The 27071-nt window shown below is 35.3% G+C and overlaps 1 protein-coding gene across 21 annotated transcripts in view; it reads left to right on the top strand.

The window, feature by feature from the left end:
* Positions 1-27071, top strand: part of LOC143676488 (uncharacterized) — a 339453-nt gene that overhangs the window by 183196 nt on the left and 129186 nt on the right. For 6 of the 21 annotated variants that reach the window (XR_013172133.1, XR_013172126.1, XR_013172131.1 and 3 more), the window contains 3 exons: positions 1252-1327; positions 16680-16737; positions 26068-26233. The exons of 5 other annotated variants lie outside the window; for them this stretch is intronic. Coding sequence is in view for 4 of the 16 variants with exons in the window: in XM_077151996.1 (XP_077008111.1) it covers positions 26164-26233 (70 nt within the window). In the remaining 12 variants the exon portion in view is untranslated. The remainder of the gene's footprint in view (positions 1-1251; positions 1328-16679; positions 16738-26067; positions 26234-27071) is intronic. 10 more of the 21 variants (XR_013172132.1, XM_077151998.1, XM_077151994.1 and 7 more) reach the window with 5 other exon arrangements.

Raw genomic sequence — 27071 nt, 5'->3', positions numbered from 1 at the left:
TGAACAATGAATAGTGCTTCATTATCAAATCCATACCCTGAGGATCTGCTTTCTGTACAAGCTACCTTAGCCTGAGTATCTCTGAAAGCAAAGCCTAAAATAAAGGGCTCCATGTGAGTAATTTACTTGGAAATACTTTCTCAAGGAGCAAGAGCCTGGTCTAGGGCTGTGAAACCAGAATGAAGGGAAAGCTTATACAAGGATAAATTTCTGTGTTGATCCCATGCAAATTTCTGAATTTTATGAAACAAATTAAAAAAAAAACCTGTCCACCAGGGAAGTATGTCAAAGAGTTTTCCCCTTCTCTCCCCTTTCCCATTGGTTTGATATGGTTCTTTGGTTGGCACTGCTCTCAGCAGATTGCAGTGAGCATATAATATCATGAATGCGGAGAATTCCTGACACAGTGAGTGGATGCATCTAAATGAAACTGGTTTTTGCTGTGGGTGCTGGAGTAAATGGCACAGCTGAGAGGGTGGACTTGAAATGTTGCACAAGAAATATCCAAATCAATGCTTTTATTGCATTTCGCAGGACACCAATCTAATTTCATAAAATGTTGGCTCCCCCAAAAAGTGCTTTCACTGAATTTACAAGAGGCCACTTGACTGTTCTTCAAAGTCAGCTCCCTCAGGTGGTGATCTAAATAACAAAATTAGTAAAACCTTTCATTGGACTCCACCACTAGATGATGCTGTGGTTGTCACCACCACCAATCACCACTGTTGCATTACCACATTTTCATAAATCTTAATTTTTCCTTAGATCTGCAGGCTGTTCTGGTAACTTAGCCCAAACTGAGGACTTATTATAAGAATACATATAGGGATATCTCTCGTGAACAAAGGCAGCTTTAGAGACAGCTGTTTTTCTCTGATGGTTCTTTGCAACCCCCTTGCTGCACACACACTATAGTCTTCTCAACCTTATAGATTTTGCTTAGCCAAAGATTTAACTTCCTTATAACTTCAACTTTCCATTAGTTCCTATGAGCCTGACTCTACATCATGGTTTCTCTCTATGCAAAGTCCAGCTTCTGTCCTCCATTGTTAACTGCCCCAATCTCCCAGTACCTCAAAGTTCAAATTTCTAAAGGAGAAAGACTTTATTTAGGACCATGTTGTAGCTGTCTGGCTAGTCATGAATTGTCTGCCTTTGACTCTGGCACTCCCTAGTTTTTTGGTAAGCTGGAGGGATGGTGGGAGGTGGATATCTGCTATCAAACCTGCTTACTTAGCGTTTTCTTCTTAGTGGGAGACAATGGTGAGCATCTTTGCTTGGAAGAAACCATGAAAGCAGCCGGTACCAGCACTGATCTATTTAGCATGTAAGCGCTCATATATCAACTGTTCTAATCAGGACAGGAGCCCCATGCTTCTGTCTCAGAAATGGAATGAGAAGCAGAACTATATTTCCTAAATTTGCTAATTGTTTTTTTGTCTCTGTTGATTTGAGTATTCATATATCTCAAATACGGCAACAAATGATGAATGAATAAGAGCCATCCTATTCTCTTTTAATTCAGAATTAACTATACACTTCATTCTGTTAATCATTAAGTTCCCACATCTTCTTTTTGTGCCCAAGTATATTAGGTGAAATACTGTCAAATGTTGTATTTTGTTGTTTTAAATTTTATAAAACACTTTTGTACCATTACTACATTCAGTCCTCCCAAAACCTGGAAAATTAGGAAATAATTATTGCATTGAACTCACAATAAAGTGAGTAACAAAGAAATTCTGCCAAATGTCTTGCCCATATTCAGATACTTAAAAATTGACAGGATGCAAATGGAACCCTCCTTTAGATTTCCAGTCAAGTGTACTTTCTTCTATACCACACCATACCATACATACCACACCACATTACATCACACCACACCACAACACACCACACCAAACCACACAAATACACACACCCTGTAATAATCAGTTTCTTTAGATGTAAAAGGAAGGAGTTGGACTAGATGACATCTTACTTCTCTTTTATTTATTGCACTCAGAAATTAAAAAAGAAAATTCATCCTGGAGAGGTGTCCTTCACTTTTATCATTTCGTAAACCCTCAACGGTGTACTTTTCTCTCACCTTCACTAATCACCTCCTGTGGGCTGTGTCCTTCCAGATTTGTATTTGTGGCCGCAGTGCCAAGGACAGTGCCTCTCATGTAGTATGCATTCAATGCATTCATCAGTCAAATGAAACAACGATTGGAAATCAAATTTTAGTTCATAATTCTGAAGACATCATATCTTATTATTCATGGTTATATTGGATTAGAGGCCTTGAACAATTGAAAATCAAATTTCAGTTTTCAGTTTAGGGCATTGATATTATTAGCGCTGACCTAAGGCAAAAATGATGAAGTAGGCCAACCAAATCTTCAGTGATTCTCCATTGCTCCTTTTTCCAAGTGTGTTTGACTCTGGATATGTAATTCAGAATCGACAGAAATAGGAAGATGGGCATTAAAAAAACTAGAACTTTGTAGTAAGGATTTAATGAAATAAATTTAATAAAATAGATTTGATGAGACCTAAGATACTTTTCTATAAGCAAAGAAATATCTTTAAAAAAAATATGGCTTGATTTTTAGTTCAGATGCCTCAAACACAACTATAAAAGAATAAGATAATTCACTTAATAAAGTTGACTATGTCCTTAGTTCTATAGCTGTCACTGACTTGTTTAATTCATTATGATTTATTCCATTATCAGTGATCTATTTTGAAAATGTCAAACTTAAATAGGAAACTTAGAATTTGCTGCGATGAAAATATGAAAAAATATGTACTTCTTGATACAAATTGTCATTATACTTTGGTTTGGGGAACAGAAAGTAATTTATTCAGTAATTTAAAAATATATTTTATGTTAGTATAGTACAAATAGTTGATATTTGCTATAATAAGAGGAAATCTAATGTTTACAATTAACTTTTGTTCTTTTAATTCATTAATAAAATAAAAATTTCAAGGAAGTTTGAGCACCTGCAACAGAACAACTACTAAATATGTTGAGATGTCATCAGAGGCACTAGAATAATTTTATTGATATGAATTTAGATGACCACATTTCCCAAAAGTTGAAATTCCATGCCTGAGTTATGCTTGTTTTCATTTTTTAAAAGGCAATTCATTTTTAATAACTACACCCCATATTTTGTTTATGTCACATATGTTCAATCTAATAATTTATTTTGTTCACTTTGTGCAATTTTCTTAAGACTCCTTCTGTTTTTTTCCTTTTCAAGCATTAAAGTTACCATGGAAATGATGCCATTAGCTTCTTGGGTGGGGTTTTTACAGAATTATATCTAAGATGCAATTTGTGAGGTTTTAAGATTCCGACCATGTCATGGAGTGAGAAAACATCAAAGCTGATGTGCATTTTATTTGTAATGTATATTTTAGCACATTAGTTATAGAAACCTATGGTTAGGTAACATTTTGTTTAAAAATTAAGTGATAAAAGAAGGAAAGTTAAACTTAAAACACTCCTAATAATGCTGATTAATTCATATTATAATTTACTCATACAATATTAACTTAAGATTCTAAATATTAATGGTGTATAATCAAAACGTATGTGCATAATTTATTATCTGGTTATGTGCCTCCATTTGTACAAAATAAAATTAAGAAAATTCAGCATTTGTATTTTTTGATATTGATACTATGGCGTACCTTTATAAATTATGTGGTAAGAAAGTAAGTTACACCATTTACTTGTTATTTGGATGTTTAATAGATATCCTTCTATGGAGAACATTCTATACAATGGGAAGAACTCATTTTAGTACGTTATATGTAGTCTTGGAATATAAAAATGCCTTTGCCCATAGTACTTTGTATTTTCAGTTAATTGATTTCCATTTTCATCCCTAAAATTCACATGTAGAGGAGTGTTGATTTTATAAACGGTGCCCAAAATATCTTAAAAGATTTTTTTTTAACGATAGGTTGCTGACAATTCAGTACAATGTTGCTTACAAAAATGTTGACTTCAAAGATTACAACTTTAGGAAATCCTGATCTAGTATTAGTATATTTAACTTCAGTTGCTAATAAAATGCTATATCTAAATTTGGAGTACTATGCAGGGGTGGGCAGTCTATGGCCCATGGCCCAAATCCAGTTTGCTGCCTGTTTTTGTACAGCTACGCTCAGTCGCTTACACATTGTGAATGGCTGCTTTCAAACTACAATGGAAGAGTTATAGATTTGCAGCAGAGATTTTTGGCCCCAAAATCTAAAGCATTTACTACCAGCATTTTATAGAAAAGTTTGATGCCTATGATGTAGTATATCCTTTATAGTAACATTTCTAAACAATGTGTCAAACTTATGGCAAAATACAATAAAGCTGACAGATTCATAAAACCATTCCTAACAACTTAAGGCCCATAGGCATTCTTAGGGGAGGATTTTTCTCCCCCATCCCTAATGTATCTTTCCATGTAGCTAATTCTCCACTAATACAATGCCCATGGGCTGCCCTCCAGCTCTTCTTTCACACTATAGCAAGAAAGTGGGTTGAGCTACCTAATGGGTAAATTTGAAAGAGCAATTTGGTATACATCTGCCAGCCCCCTCTATTTGCCTTCTTCCTGGAAGCTGGCTACTTCATTTGGCCATGCAGGAATTCCTGTCCCTACATAAGAAAGCCAGCCCTTGGTCAACACTACTTGAGACTGGTCTTCAGTATTTGGAGCCTCTTGTCCACTGATGGAAGCCACATTCCCAATATCCGCTTTATCAGTGATAAAGTTCTTGTTTTGGTTTCTCGTGTTCCCAACTGCCTTATTCTTTTGTTGTATCTCTCATTTGGTTCAGAGAACTTGGGAAGGAATATTCTTCTGTATTGAACTCAAAACATTTTGGAGTATATATTCAAACTAGCATTAGGATAATTAAATATGCTACATTTCTGAATATTGTTTGAAAAGTGTAAGGTAATTATAGTTCAACCATAGAATTCACTTTCTAAATTTTAATTTTTTAAAAATTGTAATCTTTACTGAGGTAAAATTAAATGTACCCATTTTTAAATGTGTAGTTCAGTGAACTTTTTTTTTTCTTTTGTGCATGGTCCAGGAAATGAACCAGTTCAATGAATTTTAACAAAAGTATTCAGCCATGTAGCCAGAAGCACAATCAAGATATAGTACATTTTCATCATCGTAAAAAGTCGTTACTTCATTATTCTTTGCAGTTTATACCCCCCACCTCCAATAATTGGCCCCTTGACAACCACTGACTTGCTGTCTATCACTATAGCTTCACCTTTACAAGAATTTCGCATAAGTGGAATCATAGCCTATAGTGTATTGTGTCTAGTTTCTTTCACTCAAGATAATGCTTTTGAAACTCATGCTTATTGTTGGCATACATCACTAGTTCATTCTACTAATTGTTTTATAGTATTCCATACTATGGTTATATCAAAACCTATTTATCCATTCACTTGTTATAATGGTCCATTTAATCTAAATTAAAGAATTTATAAGTATAGAGTTTATTTTATTTTGTTTTTCGAAGTTCACTTCAATAAGTAGGTACAGAACAGATATCAGAATTTGTTACAGATTATCATTTCACTATTTCAGATTTTTCCTCCTAGCTGTTCCAAAATTGTGGAGGCTAGAAGAACTTTTTTTTCTTTTTTGTGAAAAATACCATATATACTAAAAAACAATAAATTTCAAAGCCATCACAAGCATAGAGTTTTTCATAGCTTTTTTGAATTAGCCATTTTATATCTCATATCACGTCTTCAAATATTTCTTCTGCCCTCTTCTCTCTTCTTTTGGAATTCCAATTATGCACATGTCAGGCTATCTGATATTTTCCCAAAGCTCCTCGGTTCTTTGTTCTTCTTTATCCACTCTTTTTTTCTCTTGGTATTTCAGTTTGAATAATTTCTATTGACCTAGCTATGTGCTTACCGATTATCAGATGTGTCAATTTTACTGGTGAGTCCTCCAAAGGCATCTCTCATCTATCTTTTTAAAATTTCTGTCATGTTCATCTGATTTTTCTCTTATAGTTTCCATATCTTTGCTGAAATTGCTCATTTGACCTTACATACTGTCCACATTTTCTATTAGAGTATTTCTATGTAAATTCCTTGTTAAGTGGTTCCAATAACTATATTATATCTGAGCCTAGTTATAATGATTGTGTTATCTCTTAGAATCTTTTGTCTCTTCCTATGCTTCCTAATTTTTTGTTGTTGTTAAAAGCTGGACATCTTGTGCAGGACAGTACAGACTGAGTTCATTTTATGCCTGGAAATGGGCATGTGTTTCCTTTGGCTTTGCCTTTGTGAGGAACATTTGAATTAGGATAGTTAGGCATCGGGCTGGACTTGAGGTTTGTTATTGCTGTATCTAACATTAGAGTGTCACAGGCTTCAACACATGTAGTGATAACTTGTGTTTAGGGTAAGAGTTGGTTTCCCCAAGTAGTGTCTGTTTACCCCTCAGCTTCAGATCTTCCCTTTGTACTGCATCTCAGAGGACTTTTCCTTTGTCCTCTTACTCCTCTCTTTTCCTTCTCCTAATAATATTCTGCTGTTACCTGTTATTCAAAGCTTGTTAGCTTACTGGGGGAGGACAGCATGGGGACAGTTTCTGTTGCTCTGATTAAGTCTTAGTTTCAGGAGGGCATTGTGTCCAGGGTCTCATGGGCATGGCCTTTTTAATTCTTCTATCACTTTCATAGATGTAGAATCTTTTTCGGTTCCCTTCCCTAGTTATGATGAGTTTTCACAAGTGCTTAAATGTGACACTGTTTTCTTTCACCCCACAGATCATAACTTTAATTGTGTATGTGAAAGAGAAAGAACTCAAATGGGTTTTCATGCACAGCACAGCTGCTATTCCCCTCTTTTAGATCTGCAACAGTAGAAACATTCTTTGATCTTTCTCTCATTTTTTTTTTTTTTTTGGTGTAGGTGCCCCCAAAATTTCAGCCCGCTGGGTCTTCATACTGTCTTATCAGCCCACACTTAGCCATCATCAATTCATCGACTATTATACCCAAATTCTTACTGGAGCCTGGTTGCAATTATCCCTGCAAGATCCTGCCTCTCCTTACCTTTTAAAGTCAGTTGTTTGCTCTTTCTCAAATCTCCTATGGAGTCAGCAAAAATTGTGATTTTGAAGTTAGCCCGCTCTTTTTTTTATTATAAAGATGAAAGCAATGTTCTTTCTTGCTCTATATCCAGAGCAGAAACTAAATGTCCTGCTTGCTGGGATTTGGAGAGAACTTACAACTAATAATATATTGAGGCCTCTAATCCATGAACATGGAATGTCTCCCAATTAGTTTATATCTTTGATTTCTCTTAGAATTGTTAAATGGCATACACATCTTTTGTTAAATTTATCCCTAAAAGTATGGCATTCTTGATATTGTTTTAAATGTTGGTTCAACTTCCAGCCGTTCCTATATTTTTATATTGACCTGTGCCCTGCAATCATGCAAAATTTACTTGTTAATTCTGTGAGCTTCTTTTGGATTCCTTAGGATTTTCTGTTTATATAATTATCTTAACTGTGAACAAAGACAGTTTAAATTCTTTCCAAACTGCATGCTTTTTCTTTTGTTTCTCTTCATTCTTTTTTTAAAATTATTATTGTACTGGCTTGGACCTTCAGTTAATTATTAAATACAACTGGTAAATGGTGACATGGATCTCCTTGACTTGTTTCCAATCTTAGGGGAAAAGCGTTAAGTTTTTAACCATTAAGTATAATGTTTGATGTGTGTGTGTGTGCACGCACTTTATGCTCTTAAAAAGTTGAAGAAACTTTCTTGTAATTGTGGTTTTCTATCAGTTTTATCATAAATTTATTAAATGCTATTATTGTATCTTTTGAGTCAGTCATGTGCTGTTTCCTTTTTATTCTCTTAATATGGTAAATTTCATGAACTGATTTGGAATGTTAAACTAACTTGCATTCCAGAGATGTATTATCCTTTTTATGTATTGCTATTACCACATTCCATTTGCTAATATTTTGCCAAAGAAGTTTTGAATTTATGGTCGTGAGGGACATTGGACTGTTTTTTTTTTTTTTTTTTTTTTGTAATGTCTCTGGATTGGGTATCAGAATAATACTGACCTTATAAATCAAGTTTGGGAGTACTCCCTTCCACTCTATTTTCTGAAAGTATTTGGGTATGATTTTATTATTTTCTGTATAAATCCTTGAAGACTTCTTTGTCTGGAGTTGTCTTTGAAAGAGTGTTTTTAATCAAAATTTAATTTATTTAATAAGCATTTGGCTATTCATATTTTCTATTAAAATTTGAGTCAGTTTTAGTACTTGTATCTTTTAAGGATTTGCCAATTTTCATTTATGTTGTTTGAATTAGTTGGCCTTAGGCTGTTCATAATAGTTCCTTATTCCTTTCACCTAAAAGAGCTATAGTATGTCCCTCTTTTATAACTGATATTGGTAATTTATGTCTCCTCTCTTTTTTCCCTCATTTTATGTAGCTAGACTTTAATCTATTTTATTCATCGTTTCATAAAATAGGCTTTTGATTTCATTGATTTTTCTTTTATTTATCTATTTTCTGTTTCATTGACTTCTGTTCTTATCTGTATTATTTCTTTTCTTCTGCTTGCTTTGGACCTAATTTGATCTTCTTTTTCCAGCTTCATATTGTAGTTATTTAGAGCATTGATTACAAATTGGTTTTCATCATTACTTTAATCATTTAAAGATATACTTATATCTTTGTAGGTATGTCTTTAAATGATTTAACTAAGAATATATTTAGAAACATTTAGTTTCTGCTCTGGATGGAGAGAAAGAAAGTACATCCCTTTCATCTTTATACTAAAAAAAAGAACAAACTAACTTCAAAAATCACAGTTTTTGCTGAGTCCATAGCAGATTTGAGGAAAGAGAAAACTGACCTAAAAATCTAAGTAGGGGTAGGCTCTTGAGGAGATACTTGCAACCAGGCACCAGTAAATATGTATATATTCCTCTCCCATCCCCCTACAACCCAGATATTGCCTTAGGTGCATTCAACAAATATTGCTATGTTGTGCTTTCTTTGTTATCCAATTCAAAACATTTTTTAATGTCCTTTATGATCACTTCTTTTATCTTTGGGTTATTAAGAAGTGTGTGGCTTAATTTCCAAATATTTGGAATATTTTAGATATCTTTCTGTGAGTGATATATAAGTTTCTTTTGCTGTGTCAATGACATACTCTGAATAATATCAGGATTTTAATGTTATTGACACTTATTCAATGTTGTGCTATGTGATGTTGTGGAGGATTTATGGACCCTGGAAAATTATGTTCTAAGAGTTGATCCATTCCTGTGAGCATGAACCTATGGTAGATGGGATTTTTAAATTAGATTATTAGGTTGTTTTTGTTGAGGCATACCCTAGTAGGTCTTAATCCTCCTACTGGAGTTCTTTATAAGTGAGATGAAGACAGAAAGAAATACACAGAAGTTGAGAGAGAAAGCCATAGAAACCTAAAGAAATCCAAAGGAGCGAGAAACTGAAAGGAAGAAAATCCAAAAGAGGAGGAAGAAACCAACTGACACTACCATGTGCTTTGCCATCTGACAGAGGAGTCCAGGTTGTTGGCTACCTCTCTTCCAGAAGAAGGCATTATCTTGATGATGCCTTGATTTGGATATTTTCATGGCCCCAGAATGTAAGCCTGTGAATGAACAAATTTCCATTATTAAAAGTCAGCCCATTTCTGATATATTGCTTTTTGGCAGTCTAGCAGAATAAAACATGCTAGTATGCTGGTTTCTATGATAAAAAAGGCCCCAACTCTCAGTGTTTGGCATCAGAGACTCAGTGGTTAATTTCAAGATACATTGTGACAATGGGGTTGGGAAGAGAGGTGCAAAATCAGCTCATCTAGGCTAGCTTGAGCATACCACTAGACCTATTCTATTGACCAGAATATGGTCTATTTTGGTAAATTTCCATGCATTCTTAAGAGTAATGTGCATTCTGCTATTTTTTAAAGGGGGGGGGGTGGTGGTAGAATTTTGATCAGTGTCAGTTAAATCAGTTTGATTTTTAGTGTTGTTCTTTATGCATACTGATTTTCTGTTTCTTGTTCTATCATTTACCAAAAAGAGTAGTTTTGAACTTTTCAATTATAGCTGTATATTTTTCTAGTTCTTCCTGTACCATTAGTTTTTGCTTCATATATTTTAAAGCTCCATTACTGAAGTCATAAAGATTTAGAATTGCTATTTCTTTATCGATAAACTGACACTTTTTCCTTTATAAAATGTCCCTTTATATACAAAATATTGGAATATTATCCAATAATTTGGCTGTTATCAAAACAGCCATTTTTATTTATTTAAAAAATTAGTGTTAGTATTTACGTGGAATAACTTATTCCTTCCTTTGATTTTCACTAGCAGTGTCTTTATATTTATTCAACATGGGTTTCTTGTGTGCAGCATATATTTTGATCTTGCTTTTTAAAACATTCTAATAATCTTTGCCTTTAATAAGAATTTTTATATCATTTACACTTAATGCAATTATCAATATGATTAGGCTTTTAGCTACCATGTTGCTATTTGGTTCCTTTCTATGCCATATGTTATTTGTTCTGTTTTTCTTTTACCATGTTTTTCTTTTGGATTAAGTGCATATTTTTACCATTCCCTTCCATCTCTACCATTGGCTTATTTAGCTATACTTATTTGGTTTATTATATAGTAACTTATTGAAGGCTTTAAGAAATCCATCTTTATCTTCACTAGCTCACTTTAAGTAATATTACCATGGCAACTATAATTTCAGAACCATGCAACAATATGTATCCATTATTCTCTCCCATTATTCAGGTATCTGGCATACATTTCTGCTCTAAGGACCTGCAATTATTAAAAATAATACCTGGTATTATTTTTGTGTTAAACAGTCAATTTTTAAATAAATTTTTAAAAGTGAGACACTGCTCAATTTTTCTATTCTTTTATCTATCTGTTCTTCTGCCCATGTGATTTTGATTGCCCTGTTTTCTAGTTTGCTGATTCTTTCTTCTACCTGTTCACATCTGTTGTATTTCTAGAACTAGTGTATTTCTGAAATCTATTATTGTGCCTGTTATTCACAAAATTTCTGTTTTGTTTCTTTTTATACTTTCAAATTCTTTGATATGCTCACACATTGTCTTTTTAATATCCTTTATCTCTTTAAACATATTTTACTTTATCTCCTTGAATTGATTTAGGAGATTTGTTTGAACTTCTTTGATTAGTTGTTCCAAATTCTGTGTTTCCTCTGAAGTTTTAATTTGTTCCCTTATCTGAGCCATATTTTTGTCTTTCTTAGATTAGCTTGTAATTGTTTGCTGATATCAAGGCATCTGATTTATCTTGATGAGTTAACTCTGAAGGTCAGCTTTACACTCTTGTCTAGGGTTTTATTGTTGATTGGACTTGTGTTAAGGCTCTTTTTTGATGCTTGGTCCAACTTATTCTGGACCTGAGAATAGCCAAGTTTAACTGACCAGATTTGTTAGCTCTTCTTCTGATTTTTGCCCTGAACACATGGTACAGTTTTTAAGACTGCACTTTTTATGTAATTATTTCACATCCATGAGAAAGCTTCCTTTCTTCTCTGGGAATCTTGATCTGTTCTGTTTATTTTTGTGCAGAATTTTCTCCCCAGCTCCTGTGATTTGTTTTAATTTTTGTATTCACTCAGTGCCCTGGTTTCTTTACATTTTTCAGTTCTGGGACCCTTAAGTGTTACAGAAGTTCAATTTAACCCACTAAATTTTTTTTTTTTTCTCTGTGAGGCTTTTCTGCCCCTGGTTTCTTCTCCATTAGGATATGCCACTGGAGATCCAGATAAGGTCAATCCAGAAAAGTAGGTCAGTCCAGAAAAGTCAGTTTTGCATTCAGGAAGTCCCATTCACAGTAGCTGGTTTGAGTGAGTGCAGCACTGTCCACCATTCTGCTGTAGTCACTCTACCCCTTGCCCTGGGATCACTTTGGTACATATACCTCTCCTCATTGGCTAATGTTGTGCCTGGAGTCTCTGCAGACTTGGATCACCGTGGCTGGATATGTGCAGGGTTCTAAATCACTACTGTGAATTCCTCTATAATCTGTGTCCCTGGTGGGAGGAAACTGAGCCTCTGCCTCTGAAGATCTCCAAGCTGTGCAGGACCAATTAAAGAGGAGGGAAGAAGACTGGCCAGTCTGGGACAGAAGTTTCCTCCTGAATTCTTCGATTCTGTATTTTTTGAGTCCTCCAGTCTCTGCCATCCTCCAGAATTCTAAGCATGTGGAATTTGTTTTATATTTGCTAAATCTCTGGGTGGTTTTTTCAGAGGATGATTTGTGTTGCTTTGTTGATAACATCCTATATTTAACTTTTTGAGGAGACACCAAACTGTTTTTGACAATGGCTATACCATGTGACATTCCAAAGAACAATATACAATTGTTCTAACTGTCTTCACATCTTTGGCAACACTTGTTATTTCCTATTTCTAGGTTTTATTGGAGTCATTTGAGTGAAAATAAAGTGGTATCTCATTGTGATTTTGATTTGCAATTCCCTAACATAATGACTAATAATCTTTTCATGTACTTATTGGCCAATTGTCTTTTTTTGAGGAATGTCTATTCAAGTGCTTTGCCCAATAAATTGGCTTATTTTTCTTTTTGTTGTTGAGTTGTAGAAGTTTCTAATATTTCTTTATAGTTCTTTTTATTTCTGTAAAAACATATCCTCTCTTTCACTTATGATTCCAGTAATTTGTGTCTTCTTTCATTTTTTCTGGGTCAGTTTGGCTAAGGGTTTGTCAATTTTGCTAATCTTTTCAAAAAACCAGCTTTTGGTATCAATTATTTTCTCCATTGTTTTTTCATTCTTCATTATTTCCTACTCTAATTATTATGTAATTCCTTCTGATTGTTTTATTGTTAGATTTAGTTTGCTCCTCTTTTTCCACCTTCCTAAGGTTCAGGGTTAGTGTATTGATTTGAGATATTTCTGCTTTTTAAATATAAGCATTTAAAACTATCAATTTACTTCTAAGCACTCTGTTAGCTGCGTCCTATAGGTAATGATATGTTCTGTATTCATTTTCTTTCACTTCAAAGTATTATTCAATGTCCCATTGAATTTTTCTTTAACCTAATGGCTATTTAAGAGTTTTTTTTTTAATTTCCACATATTTGTGAATTTGTCATTTTTTTCCTGCTATTGTTTTCCAATTTAATTACATTGTGTTTAGAAAGCATGCTTCATATTTTTTCTATCCTTTAAATTAAATTTTATTGAGGTTTGTTTTATGGTCTAGCACATGGTTTATCTTGAAGAAAGTTCATGTGCACTTGAGAAGAATGTGTATTTTGTTCTTGTTGCATGGGTAATAAATAGAAGTCTTTTAGGTTCAGTTTTGTATAGTGTTGTTCAAGTCTTCTACTTTCTTGTGTTATCCTGTCTAGTTTTCTATACATTCTTGAGGGTGAGGTATTACTGTTCTATTAAATTGTCTACTTCTTTCATTTCCCAGTTTTTGCTCTTTTATTTTTGCCCTCTGCTATTAGGTATGAATATGTTTATAACTGTTATACTTTCCTGATGGATTGATCCTTTTAATACTTGATTTCAGCCTGAAGAACTTCCTTTTGTATTTTTTGTAAGATAGGTCTGCTGGTAATAAAATATCTCAGTTTTTGTTTATCTGGGAATGCCTTTATCTTTAAAAGATATCTTTACTGGATATTAAATTCTTGGTTGACGGTTTATAATTTTTGAGTACTTTGGGTAAATTATCCCATTGCCTTCTGGCCTCCATTGTTTTAGTTGAGAAGTCAGCTGTTAACCTTGCTGTCCCTTGTAAGTGATGAGGAATTTTCTCTCTGGTTCTTTTCAAGATTTCTTTCTATCTTTGGGTTTTAACATTTTTACTATGATGTGCCTGCTTGTGGATCTCTTTGTATTTTTCCTACTGGGAATTTGTTGAACTTTCTAGATGTGCAGATTACTATTTTTCAAATTTTGGTAAGCTTTTATTCACTATGCCTTCAAATATTTCTTTCTGCTCATTTATCTCCTCTCTTTCTGGTATTCCCATTACACATATATTGGTGCATTTATTGGTGTCTCACATTTTTCCAAGTTTCTGTTTATTCTTTATTGTTTTTTCCCCTGTTCTTTGGCTGTATACTCTCTATCATTTTTTTTTTTGTTGTTTAGTTCACTAATTCTTTCTTATGCCAGTTCAAATCTAATGTTAGCCCCCTTTAGTGAAATCTTCATTTTGGTTATGTTATTTTTCAACTCCAGAATGCTCATTTGGAAAATTTTTGTATAAATTCTGTCTCTTTATTGATACTCTCTACTCAACACAACACTATCATACGTCCCTTTATTTCTTTAATCATGGTTTCCTTTAGCTCTTTGAACATATTTACAATAGCTACTTTGAAGTCTTTAAGTCTGACATCTGTTTTTTTCATGACAATTTCTTTTTTCCCTATGTATAGGTTATGCTATCCTATTTCTTTGCATTTGTCATAACATTTTTTTAACGGCTGCTTTAGACAATGTATGATAGCAAGTCAGGGTACTAACCCAACCTCCTAGGACTTAATATTGTTATTTGCTTGTTTATTTGTTTAGTGACTCAGTTATTTTAGTCTTCTATTTTCTTGTGTTATTCTGAAAGAATGGGGGCAGAGCAGATGCAGTACAGCCTTAGGTATGCTCAGGTCTTTGTTAAATCTGCATCTAGTTGTCTCAATGACAGTTTCTTTTTTTCCAATGTGTGGGTTATGCTTTCCTGTTTCTTCACATGTCTAGAATGCTTTGTAGGAGTAGTAGAAAAATTTTAAGCTTCTCCATAGTTGAAACAAATGATGTTGGTCACTATGTGTGGTAGGCAGAATAATGTCCTCTGCAGTTATCCATACCATAATCTCAAAGTCTGTGAATGTGTTCCCTTACATGGTAACAGAGAATTTGCTGATATGATTAAGGGTATGGGATTTCAGATAGAGAGATTATCTTGGACAATCTGGGTGGGCTCAATCTATTCACATGAGAATTCAAAAACAGAAGACTTTCCCATCTGGGTTAGAGAGAGATGCAATCATAGAAGAAGGATAAAAGATAGTAACTTTGTTCACTTTGAAGATGGAGGAAGAGAGCCATGAACCAAGGAATGCAGACAGACTCTAAAAGGTTATAGCCACCAAAAAGAATATAGCTAGGCCACACCTTGTTTTAACCTAATGAGACTCATGTCAGACTTATGACCTACAGAACTAGAAATTTTTATTGTTTTGAGCCTGTAAGTTGTGTTAATTTGTCATAAAAGCAGTAGAAACTAATACACTATTATAAAATTTCTGTTGTGATGCAAAGAATACAAAATAAATTATCTCCTGTTTTCACAAATAATAAATGAAAAACATTTGATGTGTTAACCTATGTGTTTAAACAACTTAGAAAGGTGACCTCTGGGTAATCAGAACCCAGTGAAGCTCCACTGAATTGTTTCCTTTGTGGAATCACCATGCATATGCTCAAGCATATTCAGAGTTAATATGATGCCCCTGGTGACAAATTTCTCCTGTCCAGTCTTTCAATGCTGACATTTTAAAAAACTTTTTATTGTAGTAACTTCTTACAACTTAAAATTTCCCATTTTACCACTTTCAAGTGTACAGTTTGGTAGTATTCATTGCATTCCAATATTGTGTTACTATCAACAATATCCATTACCCCTACTTTTTAAGCACCTCAAACAGAAACTCTGCACCATTAAGCAATTACTCTCTCCACCACCACCCAAGCTCTGCTAACTTGTAATCTACTATCTATCTCTATTAATTTGCTTCTTATAGTTATTTCATATAAGTGATATCATACAATATTTATCTTACCTCTCAACATGATGTCTTATTAATGGTTTATTTCACTTGACATGATATCTTCAAGGTTCATCCACGTGGTAGCATGCAACAACACTCCACTCCTTTTATGGCTGAGTGTTATTCCATTGTGTGTAAATACCACATTTTGTTTATTCATTCATTTGTTGATGGATCCTTGGATTGTTTCAACCTTTTGGCTATTGTGAATAATGTTGCCATAAAATTGGTGTACATATATCTGTATGATTCCCTGTTTTCAATTCTTTTGGATATATATTAACAAGTGGGAAGTCTGGGTCATATGTTGTTAAATAAAATAAAATGACTGCCTGCATTGAGCTTTGCCAGGAGGGACTGCTTTCAGAGAAAGGACTTTCCAGGAAATAAAAATAATTGAACTGCAGGGGCTTTCTTGACAAAATGAAGCAACAGAATTTACACTACAGATTTTCAGATAAGCAACTGATGATAAAACAGTTTTGGTCCAGGAGATATAGTTTATCAGATTGTACCTACTCTTTATGACCCCTCCTATATAAGATGAAATCTTTACATCAGCCAGTCTGAACATTTCCTCACTTGTTTCCACATTCACCCTATATAAGCTTCCCCTTTTAACTTCCTTGGTGTGGTTCCTGTCTACTTTCTGAATGGGGTGCTTCCCAATTCATAATTCACTCAATAAAGCTGTGAGATCCTAAATTGCATGATGTTTTTCTCTTAACATGATAATTCTATTTTCAATTTTCTCAGGGGCTGCTATACTGATTTCCATGATGGCTGCACCATTGTATAATGCCACAAACAATATGTAAGAATTCCCATTTCTATGCATCCTCGTAATACTTTTACTTCTGTGTGTGTGTGTGTTTAATAATAACAATCCTGATAGATATGAAGTGGTATCTTGTGATGGTTTTGATTTGAAGTTCCTTGATGACCAATGATGTTGATGATCTTTTCATGTGCTTCCTGGCCGTCTGTATATCATCTTTAGAAAAATGTCTATTCAAATGCTTTTCCCATTTTTAGATTGAGTTATTTTTTTTTTCTGAGCTGTAGGGTTTCTTTAAATATTCTAGATAATAAACTCTTATATATGCTTAGGAATTATTTTTTCTCATTTTGTAGGTTATTTTTTCATATTTTTGAGAGTATCAAATTCATGAAATCAACCTAAAAATGAATTATTTGGCAATGAATCAAGATGGCCTCAAGTGAGGATGAAGCATAATACCTGCCTTCAGAATTGTCTGATAACCATCTGAACAACACTTTCCTAAATATTGCTTGGTTATATTATACAATCAGAAAATGCATTTTGCTCAAGCTCAACCTACGACTATTGATTATAAGAGAATAGGCCAATTTGGCATCCCATAGAAGCAATGGTTTTAATTTATTCTTGAATAAAGGGATGGAGATGAAAGGAAATGCATGTTGAGTTCTAAGTATGTCTTGCATAATTTTCACCACAATAGGCCTATGAGGGCTGTTCCCTATTCAACAGAGAAAATTTGGGCTTAGTGAGGTTAAGTGACTTGCCTAAAATCACGTAACTAATAAGGGATGGGTTCAGGCTTTGAATCTGAGTCTAGCTGACCACAAAGCTGATGATCTTTCCTTGTAGCATAAGAAATTCAGAATAAAGGAAATGCAATATTTAAAATTTTTAATTTTTAAAAAATTTAAATAAATTTAAAAAATTTAAATATTTATTTAAATATTAAACAAAGGAATGTTAAAGAAAAATATGAGCTTTTTATTTTGAAATAATTTTAAGTTAATAGAAAAGGACAGAGGGTTCCCAAATACTCTCCTTCTTTGAGGCATCTTGAGCTAATGTATAATGTCTCCTTCCAAAGCCTTATTAAATCATTTAAGTAAATAATTAAATTTTAAATGAGAAAATAAAAACTAAGAACAATACCATGTTGAGTGAAATAAGCCAGACACAAAAGAACAAATATTGTATGACTTCTCTGTTTAGAAATAATTAGAATAAATGAATTCATAGAGTCAGAAACTAGAATATAAATTACCAAGGGCTATCGTTGGAGTAGCAAAAGGGGAATTAATGCTTACATTGCACAGAGATTCTATATGGGGTAATGGGATAATTTTAGTAATCAGTGGTGGTGACAGTAACATAACACTGTCAATGTAATTAATGACACTGAATTAAAAGGGTGAAATTTTAGGCTGGATATATGCTATTATAATAAAAATTTTGAAAAAAACACCATATGACTCTTCAAAACAAACAGAGAACCCAAATTTAAACAATGCATTGTAGCTAATAGTATGATTATAATAATATTCTTTCATCAATTGTAACAAATGCACCACACTAATGCAAGACTCTAATGAAGGGGCACTCTATTTCCTGCCTGTTTCTATGAACCTACAATATCTCTTAGTAAAAAAAAAATTAATTGGGCTCACAATTATGATGGGAAAATGCACAGCAATGAGGTACATAGTTACCTAAAAGTAAGAAAGGAGCAGAGGCTGAACAATTCACAGGAATATAGGAACCAGATATAGGTCTTAAAGTTTGTGGTCCTAAGTTTTTTTTTTTATTTAACATTATTTATTGTGAAATATAACATACATACAAAAAAGCAATACATTTCAAAATACATTTTAACAAGTAGTTATAGAACAGATTTCAAAGTTTGGTATGAGTTACAGTTCCACAATTTCAGGTTTTTCCTTCTAGTTATTCCAAGACACTAGAGACTAAAATGAAATATCAATATAATGATTTAGTAGTCATACTCATTTATTGTATCCTAATTTCTCTGTTATAATGCCTCCTTCTCCCTCCTTTGATCCTTTTCCCAATCTTTAGGAATATTTGCATTATGCCCATACTAACTTTTAATGTTGGAAAGAGGCATTATGGGACAGGGGAATGGAACTGGTTGATGTTCTTGGAGAGACAGATATCTCTGGGTTTTAGGACTTATCTGTCTTAGGAACCATCTGAAGGCCTTAGGTTTCTGAAAACTAAACTTAGTGCTTACTTTTGTAGGATCTCAGATAGAGCCCTGGGTATTCCTTAGGGTTAACAGGAATGATGTTGGTCACGATTTGGCAAATCATAGCAATTAACAATACCTAGCTGAAGTTTGCATAAGAGTAGCCTCCAGAATAGCCTCTCGACTCTATTTGAACTCTCTTAGCCACTGATACCTTATTTTGTTACATTTATTTTCCCCCATTTGGTCAGTAAGGCATTGTTGATCACATGATGCCAGGGCCAGGCTCACCTCTGGGAGTCATGTCTCATGTTGCCAGGGAGACTCACACCCCTGGATGTCATGTCCCACGTGGTGGAGAGGGTGATGATTTTATTTGCAGATAAAGAGAGAGAGGCCACATCTGAGCAACAAGAGATGCTCTCTGGAGGTAACTCCAAGGCATGAGTACAGGTAGGTTTAGCTTCTCCACTATAGTAATAAGTTTCATAAGAACAAGCCTCAAGATCAGGGGTTTGGCTGCTAACTTGGGAGTCCCTAGTGTTTGGGAGCGTATCAAGGGTTTCCCAGGTGGGGAAATTTAATAGTTCCACATTTTTTCTCCAATCCCTCAAGGGACATTGTCTATACTTTTTAACTATCTGCTTACTGCATACTCTGGGATGTATCCAAGTTTTACATTAAGCTATACAGAATTACAAGCCTTTGTTCCCATTCTGGGCTCCATATATTTGGGTTGTTTAAATGAACTATTCAAACATGTTGAGTTAGATTTTGTGCTACAGAAAACTTAGGTTTTGGACAACATACAGCTTCTTCCTTTGGGTTGCATACAGTAGATGAAGTTCTAAATACAGACACTGTCATCCTTTACCCTGTATTCTGATTTGCCCTAGTCCCAACCAGATCAGCTTTGGTCCTATCTCTAATTGAAGCCTGATCTCTTTTTTTTGGCTTCTTTAACAGTTGTTGTATGTAGCAATGCTGACTTTCCGAGCTGCTGAACTCCAACTCTGAGTCTTAGGTGTCATTACAGGTATCTAAAGTTCCAGGATAATACCAGGTTATACACATATAACACAGCACCTCAGAATCTGAAAATAACACATAAAGCTTTAATTGTGACTGCTGTAAGAGCTTACAATCTAGGCCCCAATTTTCTTATGTGTTTTCTAAAAGAGACCATACAATATTCATCCTTTTGTCTCTTACTTATCTTGCACAACAAAATGTCCTTAAGGTTCATTCACCTTGTTGCATGCCTCTCTTCGTTCCTTTCTGTAGCCACATCATATTTCATTATATGTTTACAGCACAGTTTGCCTTTCTGCTTCTCAGTCATTGTCTCCTTTGGCCTTATGCATACATTGAGCATCACGGATAATGTTCAAAATCAACAACCCGTGTCTCACAGTATCCTCACTGAGTTGTACAATCATCATCACTCTCATTTTTACACAATTTTCATTGCTCCAAAGAGAAATATGACAAACACACCCTTACCAAAGAGAAAATCCAAAACTCCCCTTAACTCTTGTCCTTCCCCCCCACCCCCCACCTCCCCCAGTTATTTCCCTGTAGTATTGCTGTGGCACTGGTGATGTCTTCCTGTTAAATCTTGGCCATAGCATGCAATGGTAGTTTCTCCCTATAACCATCTATTATTGACTCTTTGTACAAGATTAATACCTTTGAAGTTGGCCTTAAGTTTTAATTTCTATTCAGAAAGAGCAGCACAGACAATGAGCCCTCAAGCTCCCAATATAAGGCTGGGACTAGGAAAGGCTTCTAATCGATGAGCTAGGGCTAGAAAATATCAACTACAGGCCTCGGGAGCTAGCAAGAAAGCTTGCTGTTCATCCAGACCTATGAATATAAAAAAGTTAACCACTAGAAACTGGAACCCCAAGCCAATTTTTTGTCAATAAGTAATAGCATCAGACCATAAGTACCCAATATTTGCTGGATATTTAAGCATATTTCAGAGGGACAGTTCATTCCTCCATTCCCAAAGACACCTGTGAATGCACGTTAGCAATGAAGCAATACATTGTCACTTAAGACACACACGGATGATGCATCAAGGCATTTGCTTTCCATGTAAAGTCATGCTTAGCTTTTATTTTGCTGCACCATACTGGGTTGGATGAGTCATTTAAGGGAATATGGTACCACTGAGTAGTATTCAGGAGGCTGGGACATGGCAGTCTCTGGCAGAAAGTCCCTGGTGCTGCCTAGCTTGGCTGGCATCTCAGTGCTGTCTGATTTCCCAGCAGATGAAATGTCAGAGGCTGTGGACACGTGGAGGGAGGAGCAGGTGTTGACCTCTGATCCACAGACTTCTGGCACACTTCCTATTTTTCCTCAATTGAAAAATCATTTATAATAAATTGTTAACATTCTCATCCTCCCATCTCATCCCTAATGCCACCTGCTATTAGTCAGGGTTTCACAAGTTCTGCAGAGACAGTCACCTCTCAAGAGAAAAAGATGAATGTTACCATTAAAAGTTTGCCATGTTTTCCCTCTTTCTGTATTTTAAGTCAGAACATGAAAACTTCCAGCAGCATTGTTACACCCGGGAAGGGAGATGAATTTCTCTTAATGTAGCAGGAAATTCCAGAATTCCAGATGGAAGAAAACAGCTTTCTATCATGCTCAGAATCTGACAGACCTGAGTTTGATCTGCAGCTGAGTGACTTCAGGCAAATTGTTAAACTGCCCTGAGCATTATCTGTTCTCTTTTCTGTAAAATAAGAACATTACTAGAATATTCCTAGCAGTATCTTCCATATAAGGTTGTCGTGGGGATTAAATGAGATAATTTTGCAATAAACTTAGCAGGGCACTTGGTATATAGTAATCTTTCAGTGAATATCAGTGGTGGCTGCTGCTGCTTCTGTCCTCTAAGCGCTTCATCTTCTGTCATAGCCAGCAATGCTGGAGTCTCCCCAGCATTCATTCCCTCTTTCTTCCTTTCAAATATGCATGTGAAGCCTATGTGATGGGGTGCAGGGTGCAGAGAGGGAACAAAACAAAGAACCCACTCTAATGCCAGTCCCAGAATTGATCTCTTTTGAGTCTCAGCTTGTCAAAGGAGTCCTGACTCTCTTGTCAGTGAATGGCTCAGGAGCAGGTTTGTGACTTTCTAGCTGAGTCTTGGAGGGAGTTCCTTTTAAGAAAAAACAAGAACTTAGTTTCTCTCTTTTTCTTGCTGGAAATTAACACGAAGCTATTTGCTTGGTTGTGGAAGGCAGTCTTCATGTGTTCACATGTTTAAGGAAGAAAGGAAGGACAAGCAAATGACAGGGAAATGGAGCCAGAACTCTGACTGAACCCCACCTAAAATTTACTAGCTTTTGGACTTCTAGTGATGTAAGCAGATAACTTTCCTTTTTATGTAGCCACTTTGAGTTCTATTTCCTGAACTTACATGTGACAATGTCCTATTTTCTTTTTACTTCTTGCCACTTGACTTTAGTAGGAGTAAAAATGAAGTCCAAATAATAGAACTTGTGGCAGTAAAGTCTTGCTGGTATGCCTTAATTTCAGCTCTGGGTGTACAATGGAACTTGCTTGAGAACTTGGGATCTGAAGTTAAGTTTTGGGTGTTGGAAGCCAGGGGTCTGTAATTAGTAATTGCTGTTTTTCTTTGATCAAGTCACTTAACTCATTTGTGCCTTGGATTTCTCATCAGTAAAATGGGTCTAGGATTTATAGTGGAAGGATTAAAGGAGGTATTAGGTATAAAACATTTTGACTAATTCCTGGCATATAGTAAATTCTCAGTAAATTGTGGTGATTGCCTATTGATACAATGTTCTATAAATAATATAATTGACATAATATATAAAGTAGCATGATATAACAGTTGGTTAAATTGAGTCCATAAAGTAATTTCTCCCTAATAACTGTCTTTCTCCTTTGGCTTTTTCCAGAAAATAATCCTCAGTAGTTCTATTACTCCATTTGGTTTGTCCCTTCTTTGATTTATTTCTATATTGTGCTTCCAATGAGCCTCTGGAAATAGGGAATGTAGAGAATGGATCACATTGTTTTTTCATCTACATACTTGCCTCTGAGCTGACATTCTTTTCTGTCCAGTGGTCCTCAGTAAGGGTGACCATGGAAGAAGTGGACACCCGTTCACTCCCTTCGGTAGTTATTGTATACTCCACCTTTCCCTGAGACAAATCTTACTGCACCCAGTTGAGGGTTTGATCCGGTCACTACCACTGTGTAACAAATCACTCCATATTTCCAGTGTCTTAAAACAATGGCAACATTTATTTTGCTCATGAATCAGCCATTTAAGCAGGACTTGGGCAGGTGGTAACTCCTTTCTGTTCCATTTGGGGTCAGCTGCAGTCAGGCTGAAAAATGGTATCATCCGAAGGCAAGTTTACTTATGAGGTTGGAAATTTATGCTGAAAGGGCTGGAGCAGCTAGAAGCTGGAACAGAAAGGGGTCTTCCAGGTTTCTCCAAAGAGTCTCTCCAGCATGGCAGCTTTAGGTTAGCTGGACTTCTTGACTGATGGCGTATCGAAGTTGTGCTGTGTTTAACACCCAGCCCCAGAAATCATGTACCATTGCCTCCAGTGTATTCCTTGAATAGGAAATGAGCCACTAAGGCTGAGCCAAATTATGGGAGGGGACTAGACTCCACTGTTTGATGGGAGGAGGGTCACAATAAGAGCACGTGGGACCAAGATTATTGCTGTGGTCACTTTTGGAAAATATAATCTGCCACATATTTCAAGCAGATTTTTAATGATAAAGATCATATAGTATCTCCAAAGGTTGTATAGTTGGTTCTTCTTCTTCATTCCCTCATAAACATGCAGTTCTCAAACATTTTTCATATCATGGTCCCTTAAACTCTTTTTTTGGGGGGGGGGTCCCTTAAACTCTTAAAAATTAGTAAGGATCCCAAACAACTTCTGTTTATATGGGTTATACTTATTGCTATTTATCATACTGGATTCAAACTCAGAAATATTTAAAATATTTATTAATTAAAAATAACTATCCCTTTACATGTTAACCATATTATTAGCATATTTTGATGAAAATTAACTTTATTTTCTAAACAAAAAGGTTCACTAAGAATTGTGACCTTGTTTGCAAATCTCTTTAACATCTGGCTTAAGTTAAAAGACAGATGGATTCTCATATCTGCTTCTCCATTCAATCTGTTGAAATGTTATTTGGTTGAAATATAAGAAGAATATCTGGACTCATATAGATATGTAGTTAGAAAATTAAGGGATATGGTAGCAGTCTTTTCACTGGAATATTTTGTTTCAATACTACAGTAAAAATCAACAGGTGATAGTTTCTTAAAGATTAGTTGCAATGTAGAATCTGAAACCAGATTAATGAGTCTGTATGAAAGATTTCATCCTTGTGAAAGAATGAGGGAAAAAAGCAAATGTTAATTTAGGATTATTGTGAAAATACTTTTGAACTTATAGAGTTCTTTAAATGTCCCAGGGACTCCCAGGGAGCCCATATCATACTTGAAGAACCACAAGTGAGTAACAGTTGTCCCCAGGTTTTTGAGGATTGTCTCCCATGACTCCTTTCATTCCCTGTCTCTCTCCTTTTATGGTTCTCTTCCTGAAGCCTTCTCTCTTTGGCCCCAATCCATCTACTATCTTGTCTCCCCATACCTATTTCCCTGTGGAATTTGTAAGGTATGCAACATCACCAGTGTCTGCTGGAACTGTGTAAGTTTCACGGCCTTAGGCCTTGAGTGCCAGCTGAGTTTTTCTACCCATAGTTTCTCCTGCACTAACAGAAAGGCTGGGTGGGTGGGCCTAGGTGACTCATGAATCATGAGCTCACCTGGGGAGAGGATCCCTGGGGGAAGGTAGAAATGTTGGGAGTCTCTCATTATTGGCTGTGTCTGTTTTTCCTCTAGAGTATTTATGATCAGACACATCCCCTTTACCATTCTAGCATGCTGTCTCTATTCACTCTCTAACCAATGAAGCTGCTTTGTTATTTTTATGAAATTATATTGTCTGTTTGATTAGTGTCTATTTTCCTGTCAACTCCATGAGGAAATGGACTTCTTCCTTAATTGCTTTATTCCCAGTATTTAGAACAGTTCCTGCATATAGTTGGATCAGTAAACATTCTATGAATCACTCTTCACACTAAATGTGTTGATATCCTTGAGAACACCTGGGTAAGTTGCTTTGCCTCTTCTGCTTGTCTGTATAATGGGGATGCTAATTGTACCAGCCTCATAGCATTATCGTGGCCAGGTGCTTACCATGTAAAAACTAGGTACACTGTTTACCGTTGTTAACCACTCCTGTCCTGCTGAGTTTTACCATCTCCTTTGATAGAACGAATGCCATGCTTCTTTTAAATATCTGAGAGGAAACCATGAAGGGAAATCTTGTTCTTCTCCACCAAGTAATACCAGACAGCTCTCCTTTTTTTTCCAGAATATTATTCCTTGCATATGTAGTTTAGATAGGGTAGTTGGCCTAGAGGTTGTAACACTACTGAGCGGAATTGAGAACAAGGCATGTGATCATGGGAGTATAAAGCAGCCAAAGGAAGCCTATGAATAATGTTTTTCAGCTGAAAAGGTGAGAGCTGATACTAATGGCTAACTTACATTGTGTTGTTACTGTGGGACATACCCTGCTCTGAGCACTTTACATAGAAAATCTCATTTTGACCTCACTATACTCAAATAACTTCATTCAGTTTTCACAAGAAGTCTTTAAAGAAGGTACAATTCACATCTAAATTTTAAAGATGAGGCAAACGAAGCACAGAAAAGTAAAGCGAATTGTGCAAGATTCACAGGTTGTGATTCAAACTCTGGTTGTCTTGTTCCCAGCTTGTTTCTCTTAACCGCTGTGATATGCAAACAGCTCCTGGGTAGCTTCCATTCTGTAGGGGTAAATAAATTAATAATTTCATGGATTGGCATAGGTCCAGGCAGAGGTGGACACTAAAATATTATGAAGGTGAAATTTCGCTGGACCATAAACCCAAAGTGTAAGTACCTAGGCGTCTCGGCTCTTTTTTGACTCGGGAGTGATGGATGCATTTTTAATTTGTCGCAGGGAGAGAATAGGACAAATGTGAGTAAATGTGCGTTTCAGCAACTGTGCATGGTCTCTTTCCAATAGGAAAAAGTTTGAGAAACTGGAATGCTGTCATGAAACCATCCACAGAAGCACTTGTGATAGAAAACAAGGTGCACCTAATTCCTTAAAATAAGTCCTATGAACACTGTTGCTATGCTGAAGCACAAAGAGAGGAATCAACTCTGGAAAAGAGAAGAGGCATCTTATGGTAATGAAATGGTCACTTGTCAGCTATTAAGTGTAAGAAAAATGTGTAACAAAGGGCATAAAGTAACAATCAATTTCTCCAAAGATGCTGGCTAGGGAATGAACGTTCTTCACAGATTATTGCAACCCAGGTAATATTTTATTCCTCATAATTGCACCAATGATTTTCCCATTGGTGTTTTTTTTTTTTAACGAGGAAATATATTACCTCCATTTAATGCAGTTTTAATTTTATTTCAACCTGTTTTCCAAAGGAAATTCTAAGCTATTTTAGGCTCTATGAGAAGAAATTTTTTCTAAGAGGACTTTGATGCTATCTTTTGTGGTCTTAGATAACATCCTAGTTATTATGAAGGCATGAAAATTTGGGGTACAATATAATGTTCTGGAAAGATCACTAACATATTCAGGAGACCTTGCTTCCCATTCTGATTTTACCACCAAACAGCCCTGTGATTTGATCAGATTCTTGGTCCTCACTCATAAAATAACAGGAATATTTTGTAAATAACTTTCTATCCAGCACTTAAATTATGAATTCTTTGCTCAGGAAGCACATTTGCAAGCCATCTAATTTCCAACCTGGTAAACTATAGAGACTTACACAGTCGTCTTGAACTCAGAGATGGATGAATTTTGTTAAAGCAAAAGTTGTTTCATGTAATAATGGAGTTGGAGGGCAAGTGATTCTTCTCCCAGGGGTTTCTGTTTCCTCATCAGTAAAACAAGACTAGAGGTAACTTCCCTACAACTTCACAGGGTAGAGGAGCAAATGTGGAATTCCTATTTAAGTCATTCTTCTTTTCTCCATTTATCATAACCTCATGAGCACAGAGACC

This window comes from Tamandua tetradactyla, chromosome 3 (assembly GCF_023851605.1).
Source record: "Tamandua tetradactyla isolate mTamTet1 chromosome 3, mTamTet1.pri, whole genome shotgun sequence".
Taxonomy (NCBI): Eukaryota; Metazoa; Chordata; class Mammalia; order Pilosa; family Myrmecophagidae; genus Tamandua; species Tamandua tetradactyla.
Note: the sequence above shows the minus strand (reverse complement) of the source record. Positions and strands in the feature narration are given on the sequence as shown.